Source organism: Scyliorhinus torazame, chromosome 16, assembly GCF_047496885.1.
Source record: "Scyliorhinus torazame isolate Kashiwa2021f chromosome 16, sScyTor2.1, whole genome shotgun sequence".
In the NCBI taxonomy this organism is placed as follows: Eukaryota; Metazoa; Chordata; class Chondrichthyes; order Carcharhiniformes; family Scyliorhinidae; genus Scyliorhinus; species Scyliorhinus torazame.
Window position 1 is genome coordinate 97,853,906 of NC_092722.1, and position 22,620 is coordinate 97,876,525.

At 51.5% G+C, this 22,620-nt stretch overlaps 1 protein-coding gene across 1 annotated transcript in view; it reads left to right on the forward strand.

Annotated features, from left to right (window-relative positions):
* Window positions 1-22,620, forward strand: part of LOC140392393 (DPY30 domain-containing protein 1-like) — a 187,322-nt gene that overhangs the window by 64,465 nt on the left and 100,237 nt on the right. Inside the window, exons 3-4 of the mRNA XM_072477679.1 lie at window positions 1,131-1,250; window positions 18,420-18,530. Of these exons, the coding sequence (XP_072333780.1) occupies window positions 1,131-1,250; window positions 18,420-18,530 (231 nt within the window). The remainder of the gene's footprint in view (window positions 1-1,130; window positions 1,251-18,419; window positions 18,531-22,620) is intronic.

The window sequence follows — 22,620 nt, forward strand, 5'->3', positions numbered from 1 at the left end:
TTCCCTCAGCTACCCTTCACCTCTTTGGGTCTCTTGCAGGGCAGCGACATCAATGCCGAGGTGCCTGAGTTCACGGAAGTCTCTGTTCCGAATGATTGTTCTGCTCACTATTCATGAGGGTTTGTACATTCCAGGTTCTGAAATTGAGTTTAACTTGATTTTCTGACCACTGGTAAATGAGCCTGCTGGGTGCGGTTTTCCAGCCAGGTTGGAGAGGAGCAGACTATTTTTAGGGCACCTTTTCTAGTCCTTTCCAATTGGCAGTGTGGGCAGAGTAGATCCTGAAGAGGGCTGCTCAGTTGTGAAAAAAGCTGCTGAAATGCTCTCCTGTTCCTATTCCAAAAGCAAGACGATGGAATCAAACTCGACCTACATGCCAGTCCGAAGCAAGGGGCTTCCAGATCTCACAATCCTGCCCTCGTCACCAATCACCGCAAGGTTTGACTATGGTGGGTGTTTTGGTTTCCTCCAGGTGTACCCGTGGTACAGGACATCTTTTAACCTGGGTTTGCCGTTGCACATCGTTCTTGACAGAGGTTAGCTCCAGTTCCAGTGGCCAGGGAATCTCGACAATTGGGGATTTCCCCACTGCTGCAGCCATCATCTGCCATCGCAGCCATTGATTCCATACGTGTATCTTCTGCCTGATCCGCCATTGAGGACTTGTTTTGGATTGCATTTTGTCTGGTTCGTCCCCTCTGACCTTACCGATCTACCTTACTGTTGGCATCAGTCTCAGGATCAACTGAATGCTCAAGCCTCTCCACCATGGCAAGGTGGTGATTCACGGAATGGTCAACTCATTTAAAAAGGCGTCTAGATATGCACATCAAGGCCTGTAAACTGCAGGGCTAAAGCCTAAATGCTGGCTCCTTTTTTAGCCAGCACAGACACAGTGAGCCAAGTGGCCTCTTCCTGAGCCATAAACTATCTATCAATTCACCTTCCATAGCTATCAAGTCCTGGAGTGGGAAACCTTCTGGCTTTGAGGCCAGGAAAGTACTGACTGTCCCACAAGACCTCCTCTTATCTGTGTCTGTATGAGTGTTCATAATAGTTTGATTCAATTTATTTGATGTATAAATGGTTTCAAATCCTGTTAGAATTTGATGTTACTTTGTGTTTAAAAGGCTAAAATGGAACTTGAAAAGCTGGAGCTTGAGAGGCAAGAAGAATTGAAGAAGAAAGCTCTAGAGGACCAGCTACAGGCTGAACTGTTGGCGATTCAGCAGGCGCACAAACAGCAGTTGGTAAGTGAAACATTCCACCACATCAGGGGATTGTATATTGACACATTCACATCCGCTCCCCCACCACTGCTTTGCATCTTGTTTATTGGGTAGGATTGAGCATTTGAATATGAGTCTCATTCCACTCCCAGATTGCCAGGTACAGAAAAGATTGAAGTGCAGAGGCTTTTGTACTTGTCTTCGCCTTTCTCTCATGCTTCAGTTTATGTTGGGGAAGCAAGAGAGTTGCATTGCCCCCCAGTGTAAACCTGATGAGGTGCACTGCCAAGAAATTGGTGCAACATCACCATAGAGTGGCTGTGCATGGGGGAGCTGCAGGCATACAGCCACTCGAATGGCCCAGCGCCTACCTGACCTTTCAGGCAATCTTTGATTTGGGTTCTGAGTTCATTTCCGCACCCTTAATGTAATAAAACATTCCAAGGTGGAAGGATGTAGGGAGTGAATTCCAGGACTTGGCGCCCAAACAACTGAAGACACGGCTACTAATGATAGAATAATTAAAATCCAATATACAAGAGGCCAGAACCAGAGGAGTGGAGATGGTTTGGGACAAAGCTGAACGGATTAAAATGCAGAGGAGGAGGCTTATGTACTTGACCTTTCTCCCATGCTTCAGTTTTTGTTGGGGCAGCTTTGAAAAAGAGTCATCCAGACTCGAAATGTTAGCTCCGTGTGGTGGTATGTATTAGGGGTAATACTACCGTAATGCCGAGGAGGTATTGGAGGACAGATGCTGGGTCTGCCGCCTACTGGGCTCCGCCCAGATAGGCGGGGTATAAGAACCCGGTTTACTCCCCGCAGCTGCATTCTGTGACTGAGCTGCTGGGGAACAAGTCTGAACAAGTCTGCTCAATAAAGCCTCGATTGAAGTTCTCTACATATTGCCTCGTGTGTGATCGATGGTGCTACACTCCGTTCTCTCTTCACAGATGCTGTCAGACCTGCAGAGATTGTCCAGCATTTTCTGTCTTTGTTTCAGATTCCAGCATCAATTTGCTTTTATACAGACTTTTTGGGGCTGGCAGAGATTACAGAGATAAGGAAGGGCGAGGCCATGGAGGGATTCGAAAACAAGGATGAAAATGTTTTAATCAAACCAGGAAAACAATGTAGGTCAGTGAGGACAAGGGTGATAGGGGAACAGGGTTTGGTGTGAATTAAGTCTTTGATGATCTGAAGTTTACGGACGATAGAATGTGGGAGACCAGTGTGGTAAACCACGTGATTGTATTGTCTGGACTGTACTGTATCATAGAGGCCTGGGATTGTCCAGGCTGGCTCCGCCTGTGGCTCCTCCCCTCGGGGCTTCTGTATAAAAGTGGCAAGTCTCCGCCTCCGGCCCCAGTTCGGGCCCAGAAGCTGGAGGCTTGCTGTTTAGTGTATTGAAGCCTCAGTTAACTTTATCAACTCGTCGTGTATTATTGATGGTGTATCAATTTAATACACTAAACTTCTAAAATGGATGCATCACTCAAGTACACCGCCTCACTCAAGCCCGATCGCCTGGAACTGGACCTCCAGAAGAAGCAGGTCCTCCACGCACGGGTGATCCCGAGTCTTTTACAACATCAGGGATGCCCCATCGTACGCGGAGGCGATAACGCTGCTCAAAGGACACTATGTGAAATCCGTCAACCAGGTATATGCTAGGCACCTGCCCGCCACAAGACGCCAACGCCCTGGGGAATCACTCGCGGAATTCCTGTGTGCCTTGCGCATCCTCTGCCGGAACTGTGACTGCTGGGCGATATCGGCTACCCAGCACGCGGAGCTGCTGATCAGGGACGCCTATGTCGGAGCCATGCACTCGAACTATATCCGCCAACGTTTATTAGAAAGGGGGACACTCTGCCTCCCAGAGACAGTCCAGCTCTCCGACTCGCTGGAGGTGGCCTCCCAGAACATGGGGGTCTCGTGGGCGCAGCCATCAGCCAATCCGGGCGCGATGCAAGCCTGCACCGCGCACTGGCCCGCCAACGCCGGAGGCCCAAGGTGCTGCTTCTGTGGCCAGAATAATCACCCCAGACAACGCTGCCCGGCACGGAATGCGATTTGTAACGGCTGTGGGAAGAAGGGCCACTTCGCAAAAGCCTGCCAGGCCCGACCTCCCCCTAAATCTTCTAGGCCCAGCAGCGCTGCCTGCTCCCTGTCGGTGCCACCTCCAGCTGCCGCGCCACCCGCACATGGCGACCCGTGGGCACCGCCATCTTTAATCTCAGCCGACACGTGCGACCCACAGGGGCCGTCATCTTGGACGCCATCTTGCACCTCGCCCGCCATGTGCGACTCATGGGGGCCGCCATCTTGGGACCCCTCCGCTGCCTCCCGGGAACCCAGCTCGCCCGACCGTACACTGGCCGCTGCTACCGCTGATCGGCCCACCAACCGTCTTCCGACACTCTCCTCCGTCACACAGGACCAGTCCCGGCCACACCAGCTTGCGAGGTCCACGTTGACTGTCCGGATCAACGGGCACAGGACGGCCTGCCTTTTCGACTCCGGGAGCACAGACAGCTTCATACACCCGGATACGGTAAGGTGCTGCTCCCTCTCCATCCTACCCCTAACCCAGAAAACCTCCCTGGCTTCCGGATCCCACACTGTGGAAATCCGGGGGTACTGAGTCACGACCCTCACTGTGCAAGGCATAGAGTTCACCAGCTTTAGGCTCTACGTCCTCCCCCACCTTGCGCTGCCCTATTGCTGGGGCTCGACTTCCAGTGCCACCTCCAGAGTCTTACCTTGAAGTTCAACGTACCCCTGCCCCCCCTCTCCATCTGTAGCCTCACGACCCTTAAGGTCACCCCACCCTCCCTCTTCGCAAATCTCACCCCGGATTGCAAGCCCGTCGCTACCAGAAGCAGACGCGACAGTGCCCAGGACAAGGCCTTTATCAGGTCGGAGGTCCAGCGACCCCTGCGAGAGGGGATCATTGAGGCTAGTAACAGCCCCTGGAGAGCCCAAGTGGTGGTCGTCAAGACTGGGGAGAAACACCGGATGGTCATCGATTAACCAGACCATCAACCGGTACACGCAGCTCGATGCGTACCCCCTCCCCCGCATATCTGACATGGTCAATCAGATTGCGCAGTATCGAGTCTTCTCTAAAGTCGACTTGAAGTCTGTGTACCACCAGCTCCCTATCTGCCCGGAGGATTGCCAATACACTGCCTTTGAGGCAGATGGCCGCCCCTATCACTTCCTCAGGGTTCCCGTCGGCGTCACTAACGGGGTCTCGGTCTTCCAAAGGGAAATGGACCGAATGGTTGACCAGTACGGGCTGCGGGCCATGTTCCCGTACCTGGACAACGTCACCATCTGCGGCCGTGACTAGCAGAACCATGACGAGAACTTCCAGCGCTTCCTCCACACCGTGTAACTCCTGAACCTCACTTATAATAGAAATGCGTCTTTCGCACGACACGCCTGGCCATCCTTGGTTACGTCGTGGAACACGGAGTCCTAGGGCCCGGCCCCGACTGCATGCGCCCCCTCCTGGAACTCCCCCTCCCCCACTGCCCCAAGGCCCTGAAGAGATGCCTGGGGTTCTTCTCCTACTATGCCCAGTGGGTCCCCAACTATGCGGACAAGGCCCGCCCACTGATCATATCTACCACTTTTCCCCTGACGGCTGAGGCCCGACTGGCCTTCAACCGCATTAAAGCGGACATTGCCAAAGCCGCGATGCATGCTGTGGAAAGGTCCATCCCGTTTCAAGTGGAAGGTGATGCCTCGGACTTTGCTCAACCAGGCGGGCAGGCCTGTGGCTTTCTTCTCCCGCACTCTCCATGCCTCCGAAATTTGACACTCCTCTGTCGAAAAGGAGGCCCAGGCCATCGTAGTTGCTGTGAGACACTGGAGGCATTACCTGGCCGGCAGGCGATTCACTCTCCTCACTGACCAACGGTCAGTTGCCTTCATGTTCAATAACGCACAGCGGGGCAAGATTGAGAATGACACGATTCTGAGGTGGGGGATCGAGCTCTCCGCCTACAATTACGATATCTTGTATCATCCTGGGAAACTCCATGAGCCCCCAGATGCCCTCTCCCGCGGTACATGTGCCAGCGCACAAGTAGACCGACTCCGGGCCCTCCACGGTAGCATAGTGGTTAGCACAATTGCTTCACAGCTCCAGGGTCCCAGGTTCGATTCCCGGCTTGGGTCACTGTCTGTGCAGAGTCAGCACGTTCTCCCCGTGTGTGCGTGGGTTTTCTCCGGGTGCTCCGGTTTCCTCCCACAGTCCAAAGATGTGCAGGTTAGGTGGATTGGCCATGCAAAATTGCCCCTCGTGTCCAAAATTGCCCTGAGTGTGGGGTGGGGTTACTGGGTTCTGGAACAAATAACAAAGAACAAAGAAACTTTTGCACAGGAACATGCCCTTCGGCCCTCCCAGTCTGCGCCGATCCAGATCCTTTATCTAAACCTGTCTTCTATTTTCAAGGATCTACTTCCCTCTGTTCCCCACCCGTTCATATATCTGTCTAGATGCATCTTAAATTATGCTATCGAGCCCGCCTCTACCACCTCCGCTGGCAAGGCGTTCCAGGCACCCACCACCCTCTGCGTAAAAAACTTTCCACGCACATCTCCCTTAAACTTTCCCCCTCTCATCTTGAAATCGTGACCCCCTTGTAATTGACACCCCCACTCTTGGAAAAAGCTTGTTGCTATCCACCCTGCCCATACCTCTCGTAATTTTGTAGACCTCAATCAGGTCCCCCCTCAACCTCCGTCTTTCCAATGAAAACAATCCTAATCTACTCAACCTTTCTTCATAGCTAGCACCCTCCGTAATAGGCAACATCCTGTTGAACCTCCTCTGTACCCTCTCTAAAGCATCCACATCCTTCTGGTAATGTGGCGACCAGAACTGCACGCAGTATTCCAAATGTGGTCTAACCAAAGTCCTATACAACTGTAACATGACCTGCCGACTCTTGTACTCAATACTCCGTCCGATGAAGGCAAGCATGCTGTGTGCATTCTTGACCACTCTATCGACCTGCGTTGCCACCTTCAGGGTACAATGGACCTGAACTCCCAGATCTCTCTGTACATCAATTTTCCCCAGGACTCTTCCATTGACTGTATAGTCCGCTCTTGAATTAGATCTTCCAAAATGCATCACCTCGCATTTGCCTGGATTGAACTCCATCTGCCATTTCTCTGCCCAACTCTCCAATCTATCTATATTTTGCTGTATTCTCTGACAGTCCTCCTCGCTATCTGCAACTCCACCTATCTTAGTATCATCTGCAAACTTGCGATTCAGACAACCAATACTGTCGTCCAGATCATTTATGTATATCACAAACAATGGTCCGAGCACGGATCCCTGTGGAACACCACTAGTCACCTTTCTCTATTTTGAGACACTCCCTTCCACCACTACTCTTTGTCTCCTGTTGCCCAGCCAATTCTTTATCCATCTAGCTAGTACACCCTGAACCCCATACGACTTAACTTCTCCCATCAACCTGACATGGGAAACTTTTATCAAACGCCTTACTGAAGTCCATGTATATGACATCTACAGCCCTTCCCTCATCAATTAACTTTGCCACTTCCTCAAAGAATTCTATTAGGTTTGTAAGACATGACCTTCCCTGCACAAAACCATGCTGCTTATCACCGATAAGTCTATTTTCTTCTAAATGTGAATAGATCCTATCCCTCAGTATCTTCTCCAACAGTTTGCCTACCACTGACGTCAAGCTCACAGGTCTATAATTCCCTGGATTATCCCTGCTACCCTTCTTAAACAAAGGGACAACATTAGCAATTCTCCAGTCCTCCGGGACCTCACCCGTGCTCAAGGATGCTGCAAAGATATCTGTTAAAGCCCAAACTATTTCGTCCCTCGCTTCCCTCAGTAACCTGGGATAGATCCCATCCGGACCTGGGGACTTGTCCACCTTAATGTTTTTTAGAATACCCAAAACTTCCCCCTTCCTTATGCCGACTTGACCTAGAGTATTTAAACATCCATCCCTAGCCTCAACATCCGCCATGCCCCTCTCGTTGGTGAATACCGATGCAAAGTACTCATTAAGAATCTCACCCATTTCCTCTGACTCCACGCATAAATTCCCTCTTTTGTCTTTTGAGTGGGCCAATCCTTTCTCTAGTTACCCTCTTGCTCCTTATATACGAATAAAAGGCTTTGGGATTTTCCTTAACCCTGTTAGCCAAAGATATTTCATGACCCCTTTTAGCCCTCTTTATTGCGCGTTTGAGATTTGTCCTACTTTCCCGATATTCCTCCAAAGCTTCATCAGTTTTAAGTCATCTTCCTTCGTCATCTCAGCTAGCCTCACAATTCCACCCGTCATCCATAGTTCCCTAATCATGCCATTTCTATCCCTCATTTTCACAGGGACATGTCTGTCAGGTACTCTAATCAACCTTTCCTTAAAAGACTCCCACATTTCAAATGTGGATTTACCCTTAAACAGCTGCTCCCAATCCACATTCCCTAGCTCCTGCCGAATTTTGTTATACTTGGCCATTCCCCAATTTAGCACTCTTCCTTTAGGACCACTCTCGTCTTTGTCCATGAGTATTCTAAAACTTACAGAATTGTGATTGCTATTCCCAAAGTAATCACCGACTAAAATTTCAACCACCTGGCCGGGATCATTCCCCAATACCAGGTCCGGTATGGCCCCTTCCCGAGTTGGACTATTTACATACTGCTCTAAAAAACTCTCTTGGATGCTCCTTACAAATTCTGCCCCACCTACGCCTCCAACACTACATGAGTCCCATTCAATGTTGGGGAAGTTAAAATCTCCCATCACGACCACCCTATTGCTCCTACATTTTTCTATAATCTGTCTACATATTTGTACCTCTACTTCACGCTTGCTTTTGGGAGGCCTGTAGTAAAGTCCCAACAATGTTACTGCACCCTTCCTATTTCTTAGCTCTACCCATATTACCTCAGTGCTCGAATCCGCCATAGTGCCCTCCTTAATCACAGCTGTGATATCATCTCTGACCAGTAATGCAACTCCTCCACCCCTTTTACCTCCCTCTCTATCCCTCCTGAAGCATCTATACCATGGGATATTTAGTTGCCAGTCTTGCCCTTCCCTCAACCAAGTCCCAATAATACCAATAACATCATATTCCCAGGTACTAATCCAAGCCCTAAATTCATCTGCCTTACCTGCTACATTTCTCGCATTGAAACAAATGCACCCAAATATGGGGGTAAGGTGGGGTTACTGGGTTATGGGGATGGGGTGGAGGTGTGGGCTTGGGTAGGGTGCTCTTTCGAAGAGCCAGTGCAGACTCGATGGGCCAAATGGAATCCTTCTGCACTGTAAATTCTATGAAATCATTTAAAAAATATATATATATTTATTCAAATTTTCCAATAAATTTTCAACAATACGCCCCCCAACAAGAAAAAAGAAACAAGAACACAACAATCAGAAATTATACATTGGATTTCCCCCATATACAATAACCCCCATAAAACATTTAAAAGCACAAATAGGGAAAAAAAAAACACCTTCACCCAAACGCCACCCCCCCCCCCAACCGCCCTTGGGCTGCTGCTGCTGCTGACCTCCTCCTAACGCTCCGTGAGATAGTCTAGGAACGGTTGCCACCGCCTGGAGAACCCTTGCACAGACCCTCGCAAGGCAAACTTTATCCTCTCCAGTTTGATGAACCCTGCCATGTCATTGATCCAAGCTTCTACACTAGGGGGCTTCGCATCCTTCCATAGTAGCAATATCCTCCGCCAGGCTACCAGGGACGCAAAGGCCAGAAGGCTTCTTTCGCCTCCTGCACTCCCGGCTCGTCCGATACCCCAAATAATGCCAATCCCCAGCTCGGCTTGACCCGGGCGTTCACCACCTTGGGCATAGTCCTCGCAAAACCCATCCAGCCCTGGGCACGACCAGAACATATGGACGTGATTTGCCGGGCTCCCCGAGCACCTCCCACATCTGTCCTCCACCCCAAAGAACCTACTCAACCTCGCCCCTGTCATATGCGCTCTGTGAGTAACTTTGAACTGTATTAGGCTGAGCCTGGCGCAAGAGGAGGAAGAATTAACCCTACTCAGGGCATCAGCCCACAGACCCTCATCTATCTCCTCCCCAAGCTCCTCCTCCCACTTGCCCTTTAGCTCCTCCACCGAGGTCTCCTCCTCTTCCTTCAGCTCCTGGTAAATCGCCGCCACCTTGCCTTCTCCAACCCATACACCCGAAATCACCCTGTCCTGAATCCCACGTGCCAGAAGCAGCGGAAATTCCCTTGCCTGCCGCCTCACAAACACCCTCACTTGCATGTACCTGAAAGCGTTTCCCAAACTTCTCCTTCCACGCCCCTCGGCTCGCAAACGTCCCATCAATGAACTGGTCCCCCATTCTTCTAATCCCTGCCCAATGCCAGCTCCGAAATTCCCGATCCATCCTTCCCGGGGCAAACCGATGATTCTCCCGAATCGGTGACCAAACCCAGGCTCCCACCTCACCCCTGTGTCACCTCCACTGCCCCCAGATCTTCAGCGTCGCCGCCACCACCGGACTCGTGGTGTACCTTGTCGGCGAGAGCGGCAGCGGTGCTGTCACCAGCGCCCTCAGGCTCGTGCCCACACAGGACGCCATCTCTAGCCTCTTCCATGCCACCCCCCTCTCCCTCCATTACCCACTTGCGGATCATCGCCACATTGGCAGCCCAATAATAGCCATACTAATTTGGCAGCGCCAGCCCCCCCTGTCCCTGCTGCACTCCAGAAACACTCTCTTTACCCTCGGGGTCTTATTCGCCCACACAAATCCCATGATGCTCCTGCTTACCCGTTTGAAAAAGGCCTTGGGGATCATAATAGGAAGGCACTGGAACACAAAGAGGAACCTCGGGAGGACCGTCATTTTGACCGCCTGCACCCTACCCGCTCGTGAAAGTGGCAGCATATCCCATCTTTTAAAATCCTCCTCCATCTGCTCCACCAACCGCGTCAAATTGAGCTTGTGCAGGGCCTCCTAGCTACTTGGATCCCTCGGTACCGAAAACTCCTTTCCGCCCTCTTCAGCGGTAGCTCATCTATCCCCCTTCCCTGGTCCCCTGAATGCACCACAAAGAGCTCACTCTCCCCTACGTTGAGTTTATACCCCAAAAAGTCCCCAAACTCCCTAAGGATCCGCATGACCTCCCCCATCCCCTCCACTGGATCCGCAACATACAACAACAGGTCATCAGGATACAACGACACCCGGTGTTCCTCTCCACCCCCCTCCCACCCCACCAGACCAATCCCCTCCATTTCCTGGAATCCCTCAGTGCCATGGCCAGCGGCTCGATTGCCAGTGCAAACAACAAGGGGGATAGGAGGCACCCATGTCTCGTCCCCTGGTACAGCCGAAAGTACTCCCACCTCTGCCGGTTCGTAGCCACACTCGCCACCGGGGCTCTATATAGCAGTCTAACCCAACTGATGAACCCCTCCCAGAACCCAAACCTCCACAACACTTCCCAAAGATACTCCCACTCCACCCGATCAAAGGCCTTCGCCGCGTCCATAGCTGCCACTACCTCCGCTTCCCCCTCCACCGAGGGCATCATAATCACATGAAGGAGCCTCCACACATTTGTATTTCGCTGCCTACCCTTCACAAATCCCGTCTGGTCCTCATGAATCACCCCCGGGACACAGTCCTCAATTCTCGTAGCCAGCACCTTCGCCAGCAACTTAGCGTCAACATTAATCGGTCTATACGACGCACATTGCAATGGATCCTTGTCCCGCATCAAGATCAAAGAAATCAGCGCCCTGGACATTGTCGGGGGCAGGGTCCCCCCCTTCCTCGCCTTATTAAAAGTCCTCACTAGCAACAGGCCCAGCAGGTCCACGTATTTCCTGTAAAATTCAACCGGAAACCCATCAGGCCCCGGGGCCTTCCCCGCCTGCATGCTTCCCAATCCTTTAACCAACTCCTCCAGCCCAATCGGTGCCCCCAACCAGCCACCTCCTCCTCCTCCACCCTCAGGAACCTCAGCTGATCCAGGAATCGTCGCATCCCCTCCTCCCCGCTGGGGGCTCAGACCTGTTCGGATCCCCATAGAAGTCCCTAAATACCTCATTTATTCTCCCCGCACTCCGCACCGCATTCCTCCCTCTGTCCTTGACTCCACCAATCTCCCTCGCTGCCTCACTCTTACGAAGCTGATGTGCCAGCATCCGACTCGCCTTCTCCCCATACTCGTACGCCGCCCCCTGCGCTTTCCTCCACTGTGCCTCTGCTTTCCCCGTGGTCAACAGGTCTAATTCCGTCTGGAGGTTCCGTCGCTCCCTAAGTAGCCCCTCCAGGTTGGCTCCGCCTGTGGCTCCTCCCCTCGGGGCTTCTGTATAAAAGTGGCAAGTGTCCGTCTCCGGCCCCAGTTCGGGTCCAGAGGCTGGAGGCTTGCTGTTTAGTGTATTAAAGCCTCAGTTAACTTAATCAACTTGTGTATTATTTTTTTTAAAAAATATATTTTATTGAAAATTTTTGGCCAACCATCACAGTACATCGTGTATCCTTTACACAGTAATATAACAATATAAATAACAATGGCCAGTTTTATAAACAATAAATAAATAATATATAACAAAAACAAAAACTAAATGGCAACTGCCTTGTCCCAGATAAATACTCTCCAAAAATATGATTTAACAGTCCATATACAATTATCTAGGACAACAACCTATACATATTATACTTGTATATTAACATCCCTGAGAGTCCTTCTAGTTCCCCCCCCCCCCCACCCCCACCCCCTGGGCTGCTGCTGCTGTCTTCTTCTTTTCCATTCCCTCTATCTTTCTGTGAGGTATTCGACGAACGGTTGCCACCGCCTGGTGAACCCCTGAGCCGATCCCCTTAGGACGAACTTAACCTGTTCCAGCTTTATAAACCCTGCCATGTCATTTATCCAGGTCTCCACACCCGGGGGCTTGGCTTCCTTCCACATTAACAATATCCTGCGCCGGGCTACTAGGGACGCAAAGGCCAAAACATCAGCCTCTCTCGCCTCCTGCACTCCCGGCTCTTCTGCAACCCCAAATATAGCCAACCCCCAGCTTGGTTCGACCTGGACCCCCACTACCTTCGAAAGCACCTTTGTCACCCCCACCCAAAACCCCTGTAGTGCCGGACATGACCAGAACATGTGGGTGTGATTCGCTGGGCTTCTCGAGCATCTCGCACACCTATCCTCTACTCCAAAAAATTTGCTGAGCCGTGTTTCAGTCATATGCGCCCTGTGTAACACCTTAAATTTTATCAGGCTTAGCCTGGCACACGAGGATGATGAGTTTACCCTACTTAGGGCATCAGTCCACAGCCCCTCCTCAATCTCCTCCCCCAGCTCTTCTTCCCATTTCCCTTTCAGCTCATCTACCATAATCTCCCCCTCGTCCCTCATTTCCCTATATATGTCTGACACCTTACCGTCCCCCACCCATGTCTTTGAGATCACTCTGTCCTGCACCTCCTGCGTCGGGAGCTGCGGGAATTCCCTCACCTGTTGCCTCGCAAAAGCCCTCAGTTGCATATACCGGAATGCATTCCCTTGGGGCAACCCATATTTCTCGGTCAGCGCTCCCAGACTTGCAAACGTCCCATCCACAAACAGATCTTTCAATTGTGTTACTCCTGCTCTTTGCCATATTCCAAATCCCCCATCCATTCTCCCCGGGGCAAACCTATGGTTATTTCTTATCGGGGACCACACCGAGGCTCCCGTCTTTCCCCTATGCCGTCTCCACTGCCCCCAAATTTTCAAAGTAGCCACCACCACCGGGCTTGTGGTGTATTTCTTCGGTGAGAACGGCAATGGGGCCGTCACCATAGCTTGTAGGCTAGTCCCCCTACAGGACGCCCTCTCCAATCTCTTCCACGCCGCTCCCTCCTCTTCTCCCATCCACTTACTTACCATTGAGATATTGGCGGCCCAGTAGTACTCACTTAGGCTCGGTAGTGCCAGCGCCCCCCTATCCCTACTACGCTGCAAAAATCCCTTCCTCACTCTCGGGGTCTTCCCGGCCCACACAAAATTCATGATACTCTTCTCAATCCTTTTGAAAAAAGCCTTCGTGATCACCACCGGGAGGCACTGAAACACAAAGAGGAATCTCGGGAGGACTACCATTTTAACCACCTGCACCCTCCCTGCCAATGACAGGGATACCATGTCCCATCTCTTAAAGTCCTCCTCCATCTGTTCCACCAACCGCGTTAAATTTAACCTATGCAATGTACCCCAATTCTTGGCTATCTGGATCCCCAAGTAACGAAAGTCCCTTGTTACCTTCCTCAGCGGTAAGTTCCCTCTGCTCTGCTCCCCTGGATGCACCACAAACAACTCACTTTTCCCCATGTTCAGTTTATATCCTGAGAATTCTCCAAACTCCCGAAGTATCCGCATTATCTCTGGCATCCCCTCCGCCGGGTCCGCTACACATAACAACAAATCGTCCGCATACAGAGATACCCGGTGTTCTTCTCCTCCTCTGAGCACTCCCCTCCACTTCCTGGAACCCCTCAATGCTATTGCCAGGGGCTTAATCGCCAACGCAAACAATAATGGGGACAGAGGGCATCCCTGCCTCGTACCTCTATGGAGCCGAAAGTACGCAGATCTCCGTCCATTCGTGACCACACTCTCCATCGGGGCCCTATACAACAGCTGCACCCATCTAATATACTCATCTCCAAAACCAAATCTCCTCAGCACCTCCCACAAATAATCCCACTCCACTCTATCAAATGCTTTCTCGACATCCATCGCCACCACTATCTCCGCTTCCCCCTCTGGTGGGGGCATCATCATTACCCCTAGCAGCCTCCGTATATTCGTATTCAGCTGTCTCCCCTTCACAAACCCAGTTTGGTCCTCATGGACCACCCCCGGGACACAATCCTCTATCCTCATTGCCATTACCTTGGCCAGAATCTTAGCGTCTACATTTAGGAGGGAAATAGGTCTATAGGACCCGCATTGCAGCGGGTCTTTTTCCTTCTTTAGGAGAAGCGATATCGTTGCCTCTGACATAGTTGGGGGCAGCTGTCCCCTTTCCTTCGCCTCATTAAAGGTTCTCATCAGTAGCGGGGCGAGCAAGTCCACATATTTCCTATAAAATTCAACTGGAAATCCATCCGGTCCCGGAGCCTTCCCCGCCTGCATGCTCCTAATTCCTTTCACTACTTCCTCCATTTCGATCTGTGCTCCCAGTCCCACCCTCTCCTGCTCCTCCACCTTAGGAAATTCCAGCCGGTCCAGAAAGCACATCATTCTCTCCTTCCCATCCGGGGGCTGAGCTTCGTATAATCTTTAATAGAATGCCTTGAACACTCCATTCACTCTCTCCGCTCCCTGCTCCATCTCTCCTTCCTCATCCCTCACTCCCCCTATTTCCCTCGCTGCTCCCCTTTTCCTCAATTGGTGGGCCAGCAACCTGCTCGCCTTCTCCCCATATTTGTACTGTACACCCTGTGCCTTCCTCCACTGTGCCTCTGCAGTACCTGTTGTCAGCAAATTAAATTCTACGTGTAGCCTTTGCCTTTCCCTGTACAGTCCCTCCTCCGGTGCCTCCGCATATTGCCTGTCCACCCTCAGAAGTTCTTGCAGCAACCGCTCCCGTTCCCTACTCTCCTGCTTTCCTTTATGTGCCCTTATTGATATCAGCTCCCCTCTAACCACTGCCTTCAGCGCCTCCCAGACCACTCCCACCTGGACCTCCCCGTTATCATTGAGTTCCAAGTATTTTTCAATGCACCCCCTCACCCTTAGACACACCCCTTCATCTGCCATTAGTCCCATGTCCATTCTCCAGGGTGGATGCCCTTCTGTTTCCTCCCCTATCTCCAAGTCCACCCAATGTGGAGCGTGATCCGAAATGGCTATAGCCGTATACTCCGTCCCCCTCACCTTCGGGATCAACGCCCTTCCCAAAACAGAAAAGTCTATTCGCGAATAAACTTTGTGGACATAGGAGAAAAACGAAAACTCCTTACTCCTAGGTCTGCTAAATCTCCACGGTTCTACTCCTCCCATCTGCTCCATAAAATCTTTAAGCATCTTGGCTGCTGCCGGCCTCCTTCCAGTCCTGGACCTCGACCTGTCCAGCCCTGGTTCCAGCACCGTATTAAAATCTCCCCCCATTACCAACTTTCCCACCTCTAGGTCCGGGATGCGTCCTAGCATACGCCTCATAAAATTGGCATCATCCCAGTTCGGGGCATATACTTTTACCAAGACCACCGCCTCCCCCTGTAATTTGCCACTCACCATCACGTATCTGCCCCCGCTATCCGCCACTATGGTCTTTGCCTCAAACTTTACCCGCTTCCCCACTAGTATAGCCACCCCCCTGTTTTTCGCATCTAGCCCCGAATGAAACACCTGCCCCACCCATCCTTTGCGTAGTCTAACCTGGTCTATCAGTTTCAAGTGCGTCTCCTGTAACATAGCCACGTCTGCCTTAAGTTTCTTAAGGTGTGCGAGTACCCGTGCCCTCTTTATCGGCCCGTTCAGCCCTCTCACATTCCACGTGATCAACCGGGTTGGGGGGCTTTTTACCCCCCCCCCTTGTCGATTAGCCATCCCCTTTTTCCAGTTCCTCACCCGGTTCCCACGCAGCTGTGTCCCCCCCAGGCGGTGCCCCCACGCCCACCCCACCCCATACCGGCTCCCCCCTCTCCCCAGCAGCAGCAACCCAGTAACTCCCCCCTCCCACCCCCCCGCTAGATCCCCCACTAGCGTAGTTTCACCCCCCATGTTGCTCCCAGAAGTCAGCAAACTCTGGCCGACCTCGGCTTCCCCCCGTGACCTCGGCTCGCACCGTGCGACGCCCCCTCCTTCCTGCTTCCCTATTCCCGCTGTGATTATTATAGCGCGGGAACAAAGCCCATGCTTCCCTTTTGGCCCCGCCCCCAGTGGCCAACGCCCCATCTCCTCCACCTCCCCTCCTCCCTCCACCACCACCTGTGGAAGAGAGAAAAGTTACCGCATCGCAGGATTAATAACATAAAACTCCTCTTTCCCCCTTTTTCCCCCCTCTTCGCCCCCCCATACTCGCCCCACCACTTTGTTTCAAACGTTCTTTTTTAATAACCCGCTTATTCCAATTTTTCTTCCACAATAAAATCCACGCCTCATCCGCCGTCTCAAAGTAGTGGTGTTTCCCTTGATGTGTGACCCACAGTCTTGCCGGTTGCAGCATTCCAAATTTTATCTTCTTTTTGTGAAGCACCGCCTTGGCCCGATTAAAGCTCACCCTCCTTCTCGCCACCTCCGCACTCCAGTCTTGATATACGCGGATCACCGCGTTCTCCCACCTACTGCTCCGAGTTTTCTTTGCCCATCTAAGGACCATCTCTTTGTCCTTAAAACGGAGGAATCTCACCACTATGGCTCTAGGAATTTCTCCTGCTCTCGGTCCTCGCGCCATCACTCGGTATGCTCCCTCCACCTCCAGCAGACCCGCCGGGGCCTCCGCTCCCATTAACGAGTGCAGCATCGTGCTCACATATGCCCCGACGTCCGCTCCTTCTGCACCTTCAGGAAGACCAAGAATCCTTAAATTATTCCTCCTCGCGTTGTTCTCCAGCACCTCCAGTCTTTCCACACATCGTTTATGGTGTGCCTCGTGCATCTCCGTCTTCACCACCAGGCCCTGTATATCATCCTCATTCTCGGCAGCCTTTGCCTTCACGACCCGAAGCTCCCGCTCCTGGGTCTTTTGCTCATCCTTTAGCCCTTCGATCGCCTGTAATATCGGGGCCAACAGGTCCTTCATCTCCTTTTTAAGTTCTTCCACGCAGCATTTCAAGAACTCTTGTTGTTCAGGGCCCCATGTTAAACTGCCACCTTCCGACGCCATCTTGGTTTTTGCTTGCCTTCCTTGCCGCTGCTCCAAAGGATCCACCGCAATCCGGCCACTTTCCTCTCCTTTTTCCATCCGTATCCAGGGGGGATTCCCTTCTGGTTTACCGCACAGTGCTTTTAGCCATTAAAATTGCCGTTGGGGCTCCTATTAAGAGCCCAAAAGTCCGTTCCACTGGGAGCTGCCGAAACGTGCGACTTAGCTGGTCATCGCCGCACCCGGAAGTCCTCATCACCGCACCCGGAAGTCCTTGTTGTGTATTATTGATGGTGTATCAACCTGGTAGGACAGAATTGGAATAGTCAAGAATAAAGGTGACAAAGGCATGGATTGGGGTCTTCGCAGCACGGGTGCCGAAACGGGAACAAAGTCAGACAAAGGTGGAAATAGACAGAATTAATGATAACAACTCTGAGGTGGCCAGCTAATCTCAGGATCAAATGTGACATCAAGGTTGCAAACAGACTGGCTTAATCTGGGTCTGCGAGAGGGACGGAGTCAGTAACTGGGGAATGGAATTTGGACAAGAAACAATAGATTCAGTCTTGCCAGTATTCAATTGGAGAAAATTTCTTCTCATTCTGCACAGGATATCAGATAAGCAGTCTGATAATTTAGCAACAGTGGTAGAGCTGAGGGAAATGGGAATGAGCTGGGGCTGGGTGTTGTCAGCATGTAAAAATTTATAATAATCTTTATTGTCACAAGTAGGCTTACATTAACACTGCAATGAAGTTACTGTGAAAAGCCCCTAAATGCTGTGCTTTCAGATGATGTCCCGGAGGGATAGTATCGGGAAGACGAATAGGAGGGGGCCAAGGATAGATTCTTGGGGCAGCAGGAAGAGAAGTCATTGCAAATGACTGGTAACTATTAGCTCCATCAGAATGGAACCAGGTCAGTGCAGTTAAACCCAGCTGGACAACAGGGGAAAGAGGTGTTGGATGAGGATGGTGTGGCCAGCATGTCAAAGCTTGAGAAAGATGAGAAGGTGAAGTTTCCCTTTGTCACGGTCACCAGGATGTCATTTGTGACTTTGGTAGGAGCTGTTTCATATCCTTGTGGAGACCAAGTCCCATCTTCACTTTGAGGTTGTGGCACTGCCTACCACCGTGCTAAATATGATAGATTCAGAATATATCTGGATTGCTTTGTGGAGAGCCAACATGTACTCATTGGCTGAATGGCCTCCTTTTGTCCAAAATGGCTTTAGGAGGAGATGTATTACTGTGTGCAAAACTGGGTGAAACAACAGGAGCTGCTTTCTTTCCACATTGCAGAAACTCGAGGCAGACCAGGCTGAACTTGAGCAACAGCAGCTTCGGATATTGGCCGCACTTGAAGCGACAAAGGAGAAGCAAGAGAAGGAAATGATGGAAATAGAAATGAAGGTTAGTGTTATGTGAACACTTTATTCACTGCCTGTGTGTGTGCAGATGCATGCCATGCGTACATGCGCAGTGTGCGTGCGTACATGGGCAGTGTGTGTGCATATGCGTGTCATGCGTACATGCGCAGTGTCTTCGGACGTACATGCGCAGTGTGCGTGCGTACATGCGCAGTGTGCATGCGCAGTGTGCATGCGCAGTGCGTGTGTACATGCGCAGAGTGGGCCGTGTGTACACACATATGCACATCACATACACACCCTAATCAAACTGAAAGCATTGACCACACCGTGCACACTGGCCACTCCGACCACACCATGCATACGGACCGCTCCGGCCAATCCATGCATACCGACCGCTCTGACCACACCATCCATACTCACGACTCTGACCACACCACGCATAGTGACTGCTCCAGCCGCACTATGCATACTGACCCCCTCCGGCACCACCACGCATATTGACTGCTGCGACTGGTTTAGCACACTGGGCTAAATCACTGGCTTTTAAAGCAGACCAAGGCCAGCAGCACGGTTCAATTCCTGTACCAGCCTCCCCGAACAGGTGCCGGAATGTGGCGACTAGGGGCTTTTCACAGTAACTTCATTTGAAGCCTACTTGCGACAATAAGCAATTTTCATTTCATTTCATTTCATTTTTTTCATTTCATTCATTCATTTCATTTCATACCGCACACACTGGCCACTGTGACCACACCACCTACTGCTCGCTTCAACGCACCCTGCATACTGACCGCCCCAACCATACCCTACATCCTGACTGCTCCGACCTTAGCCCACATACTGCTCGCTCCGACAAAGCCCACATACTGACCTCTCTTGCCATACCCATCTTAGCCGTTCCAAACAAGGTGACAGCATTGACCACACCGCAAACACTGACCACACCGATCAAACTGACAGCATTGACCACACCCCGCATACTGACCACTCCGACCTTACTGACTGCATCGACCATATTCACTGCATTGTCCTCACCGTGTGCACAGACCACTCTGACCATGGTGACAGCGTTGACCACACCATTTGCACTGACCACTCTGATCATGGTGACAGCATTGACCTCACCGCGTGCGCTGACCACTCTGATCATGGTGACAGCGTTGACAACACCATGTGGGCTGGCCCTCTGACCATGGTGACAGCGTTGACCTCACCGCGTGCGCTGACCACTCTGATCATGGTGACAGCATTGACCTCACCGCGTGGGCTGACCGAGTGCTCTGACCATGGTGACAACGTTGACAACACCATGTGCGCTGACCGCTCTGACCATGGCGACAGCGTTGACCTCACCGCGTGGGCTGACCACTCTGACCATGGTGACAGCGTTGACCTCACTGCGTGCGCTGACCACTCTGACCATGGTGACAGCGTTGACCTCACCGCGTGGGCTGACCCTCTGATCATGGTGACAGCGTTGACCTCACCGCGTGGGCTGACCGAGTGCTCTGACCATGGTGACAGCGTTGACCTCACCGCGTGGGCTGACCGAGTGCTCTGACCATGGTGACAGCGTTGACCTCACCGCGTGGGCTGACCGAGTGCTCTGACCATGGTGACAGCGTTGACAACACCAGGTGCACTGACCGCTCTGACCATGGTGACAGCATTGACCACACTGCTCCAATCAGACTGACAGCATTGACCACACCCCACATACTGACCGCTCTGACCACACTCCACATATTGAGCTCCAAACACACCGCGTGTACTGACCACTCCGATCACACTGCACGTACTGACCGCTCCGATCACACCATGCATACTAACCGCCCTGACCACAATGTGCATACTGATCACACTGCGCGTACTGACCATTCCGATCACACCGTGCATACTGACCGTTCCGAGCACACCATGCATACTGACCATTCCGATCACACCGTGCATACTGACTGCCCTGACCACAATGTGCATACTGATCACTCCAATCACACTGCGCATACTGACCATTCCAATCACACCGTGCACACTGACTGTTCCGAGCACACCATGCATACTGACCGTTCCGATCAGATTGTGCATACTGACCGCCCAGACCGCACTATGCATACTGACCACTCCAAGCGGCGTTATCACTGACATCCCTTCCACCCTAAAATGCCTCCTCAGCTGATTCCATATCTTTACCATGGACTGCACCACTGGGCTCCCTGAATACCTACTCAGAGCCATTGGCAATGCTGCCGTCACCATAGCCCTCAAACTAGATCCCTCACAAGATTTCTCCTCCATCCTAACCCGCTCTAACCCTCCTCCTTCCCACCACCGCCGCAACTTGTCCACATTCGCTGCCCAATAATAATGAAGCAAGTTTGGCAACCCCTCCTGCTGCCTCTGCCTCTGTAGCAGGATCCTCCCCACCCTCTCACCTCCCCTGCCCATGCAAAGTCAGAGATGATTGTGTCCACTTTCCGAAAAAAGGCCTTTGGTATAAAGATCGGGAGAGCCTGAAAGATGAACAAGAACCTCGGCAGAATATTCATTTTCACCACTTGGACTCTCCCCACCAACGTTAAGTGCAGTGTATTCCACCTTTTAAAATCCTCCCTGGCCTCCACCACCAGCCACACTGACTGCCCCGATCAAACTGTGCATACTGACCACTCCAAACACACTGTGCATACTGACCATTCCAATCACACTGTGCATACTGACCACTCCAATCACACTGTGCATACTGACCACTCCAATCACACTGTGCATACTGACCATTCCAATCACACTGTGCATACTGACCACTCCAATCACACTGTGCATACTGACCATTCCAATTACACTGTGCATACTGACCATTCCAATCACACTGTGCATACTGACCACCAATCACACTGTGCATACTGACCACTCCAATCACACTGTGCATACTGACCACCAATCACACTGTGCATACTGACCACTCCAATCACACTGTGCATACTGACCACCAATCACACTGTGCATACTGACCCCTCCAATCACACTCTGCATACTGACCACTCCAATCACACTGTCCATACTGACCACTCCAATCACACTGCCCATACTGACCACTCCAATCACACTTGCATACTACCCCTCCGACAATACCATGCATACTGACTGCTCCAATCGCCCTGACCACACTGTATATACTGACCGTTCCGACCATACTGATAACATTGCCAACACCCCGCACACTGACCACTCCAATCACATTCTGCATATTGACCACTCCAATTTTGCTGTGCATACTGACCGTTCCAGTCACACTGTGCAGACTGACTGCCCTGATCACAGTGTGCATACTGACCACTCCAATCACACTGTGCACACTGACCGCTCCTATCACACTGAGCATACTGACCGCTCCAATCACACTGTGCATACTGACCACTCCAATCACACGTGCATACTGACCGCCCCGATCACACTGTGCATACTGACCCATTTCAAATCACACTGCATACTGACCGCCCCGATCACACTGTGCATACTGACCCATTTCAAATCACACTGCATACTTACCATTCCAATCACACTGTGCATATGGACCGCTCCAATCACACTGTGTATACTGACCACTCCAATCACACTGTGCATACTGACCATTCCAATCACACTGTACATACTGACCATTCCAGTCACACTGTGCATACTGACCATTCCAATTAAACTGTGCATACTGACCGCTCCAATCACACTGTGCATACTGACCGCCCTGATTAAACTGTGCATACTCTCCACTCCAATCACACTGTGCATGCTGACCATTCCAGTCACATTGTGCATACTGACCGCTCCAATCACACTGTGCATACTGACCACGCCAATCACACTGTGCATACTGACCACTCCAATCACACTGTGCATACTGACCATTCCAATCACACTGTGCATACTGACCATTCCAATCACACTGTGCATACTGACCATTCCAATTACTCTGTGCACGCTGACGGTCCAATCACACTGAGCATACTGACCGCTCCAATCACATTGTGCATACTGACCATTCCAATTACACTGTACATACCGACCGTTCCAGTCACACTGTGCATACTGACCGCCCTGATCACACTGTGCATACTGACCACTCCAATCACACTGTG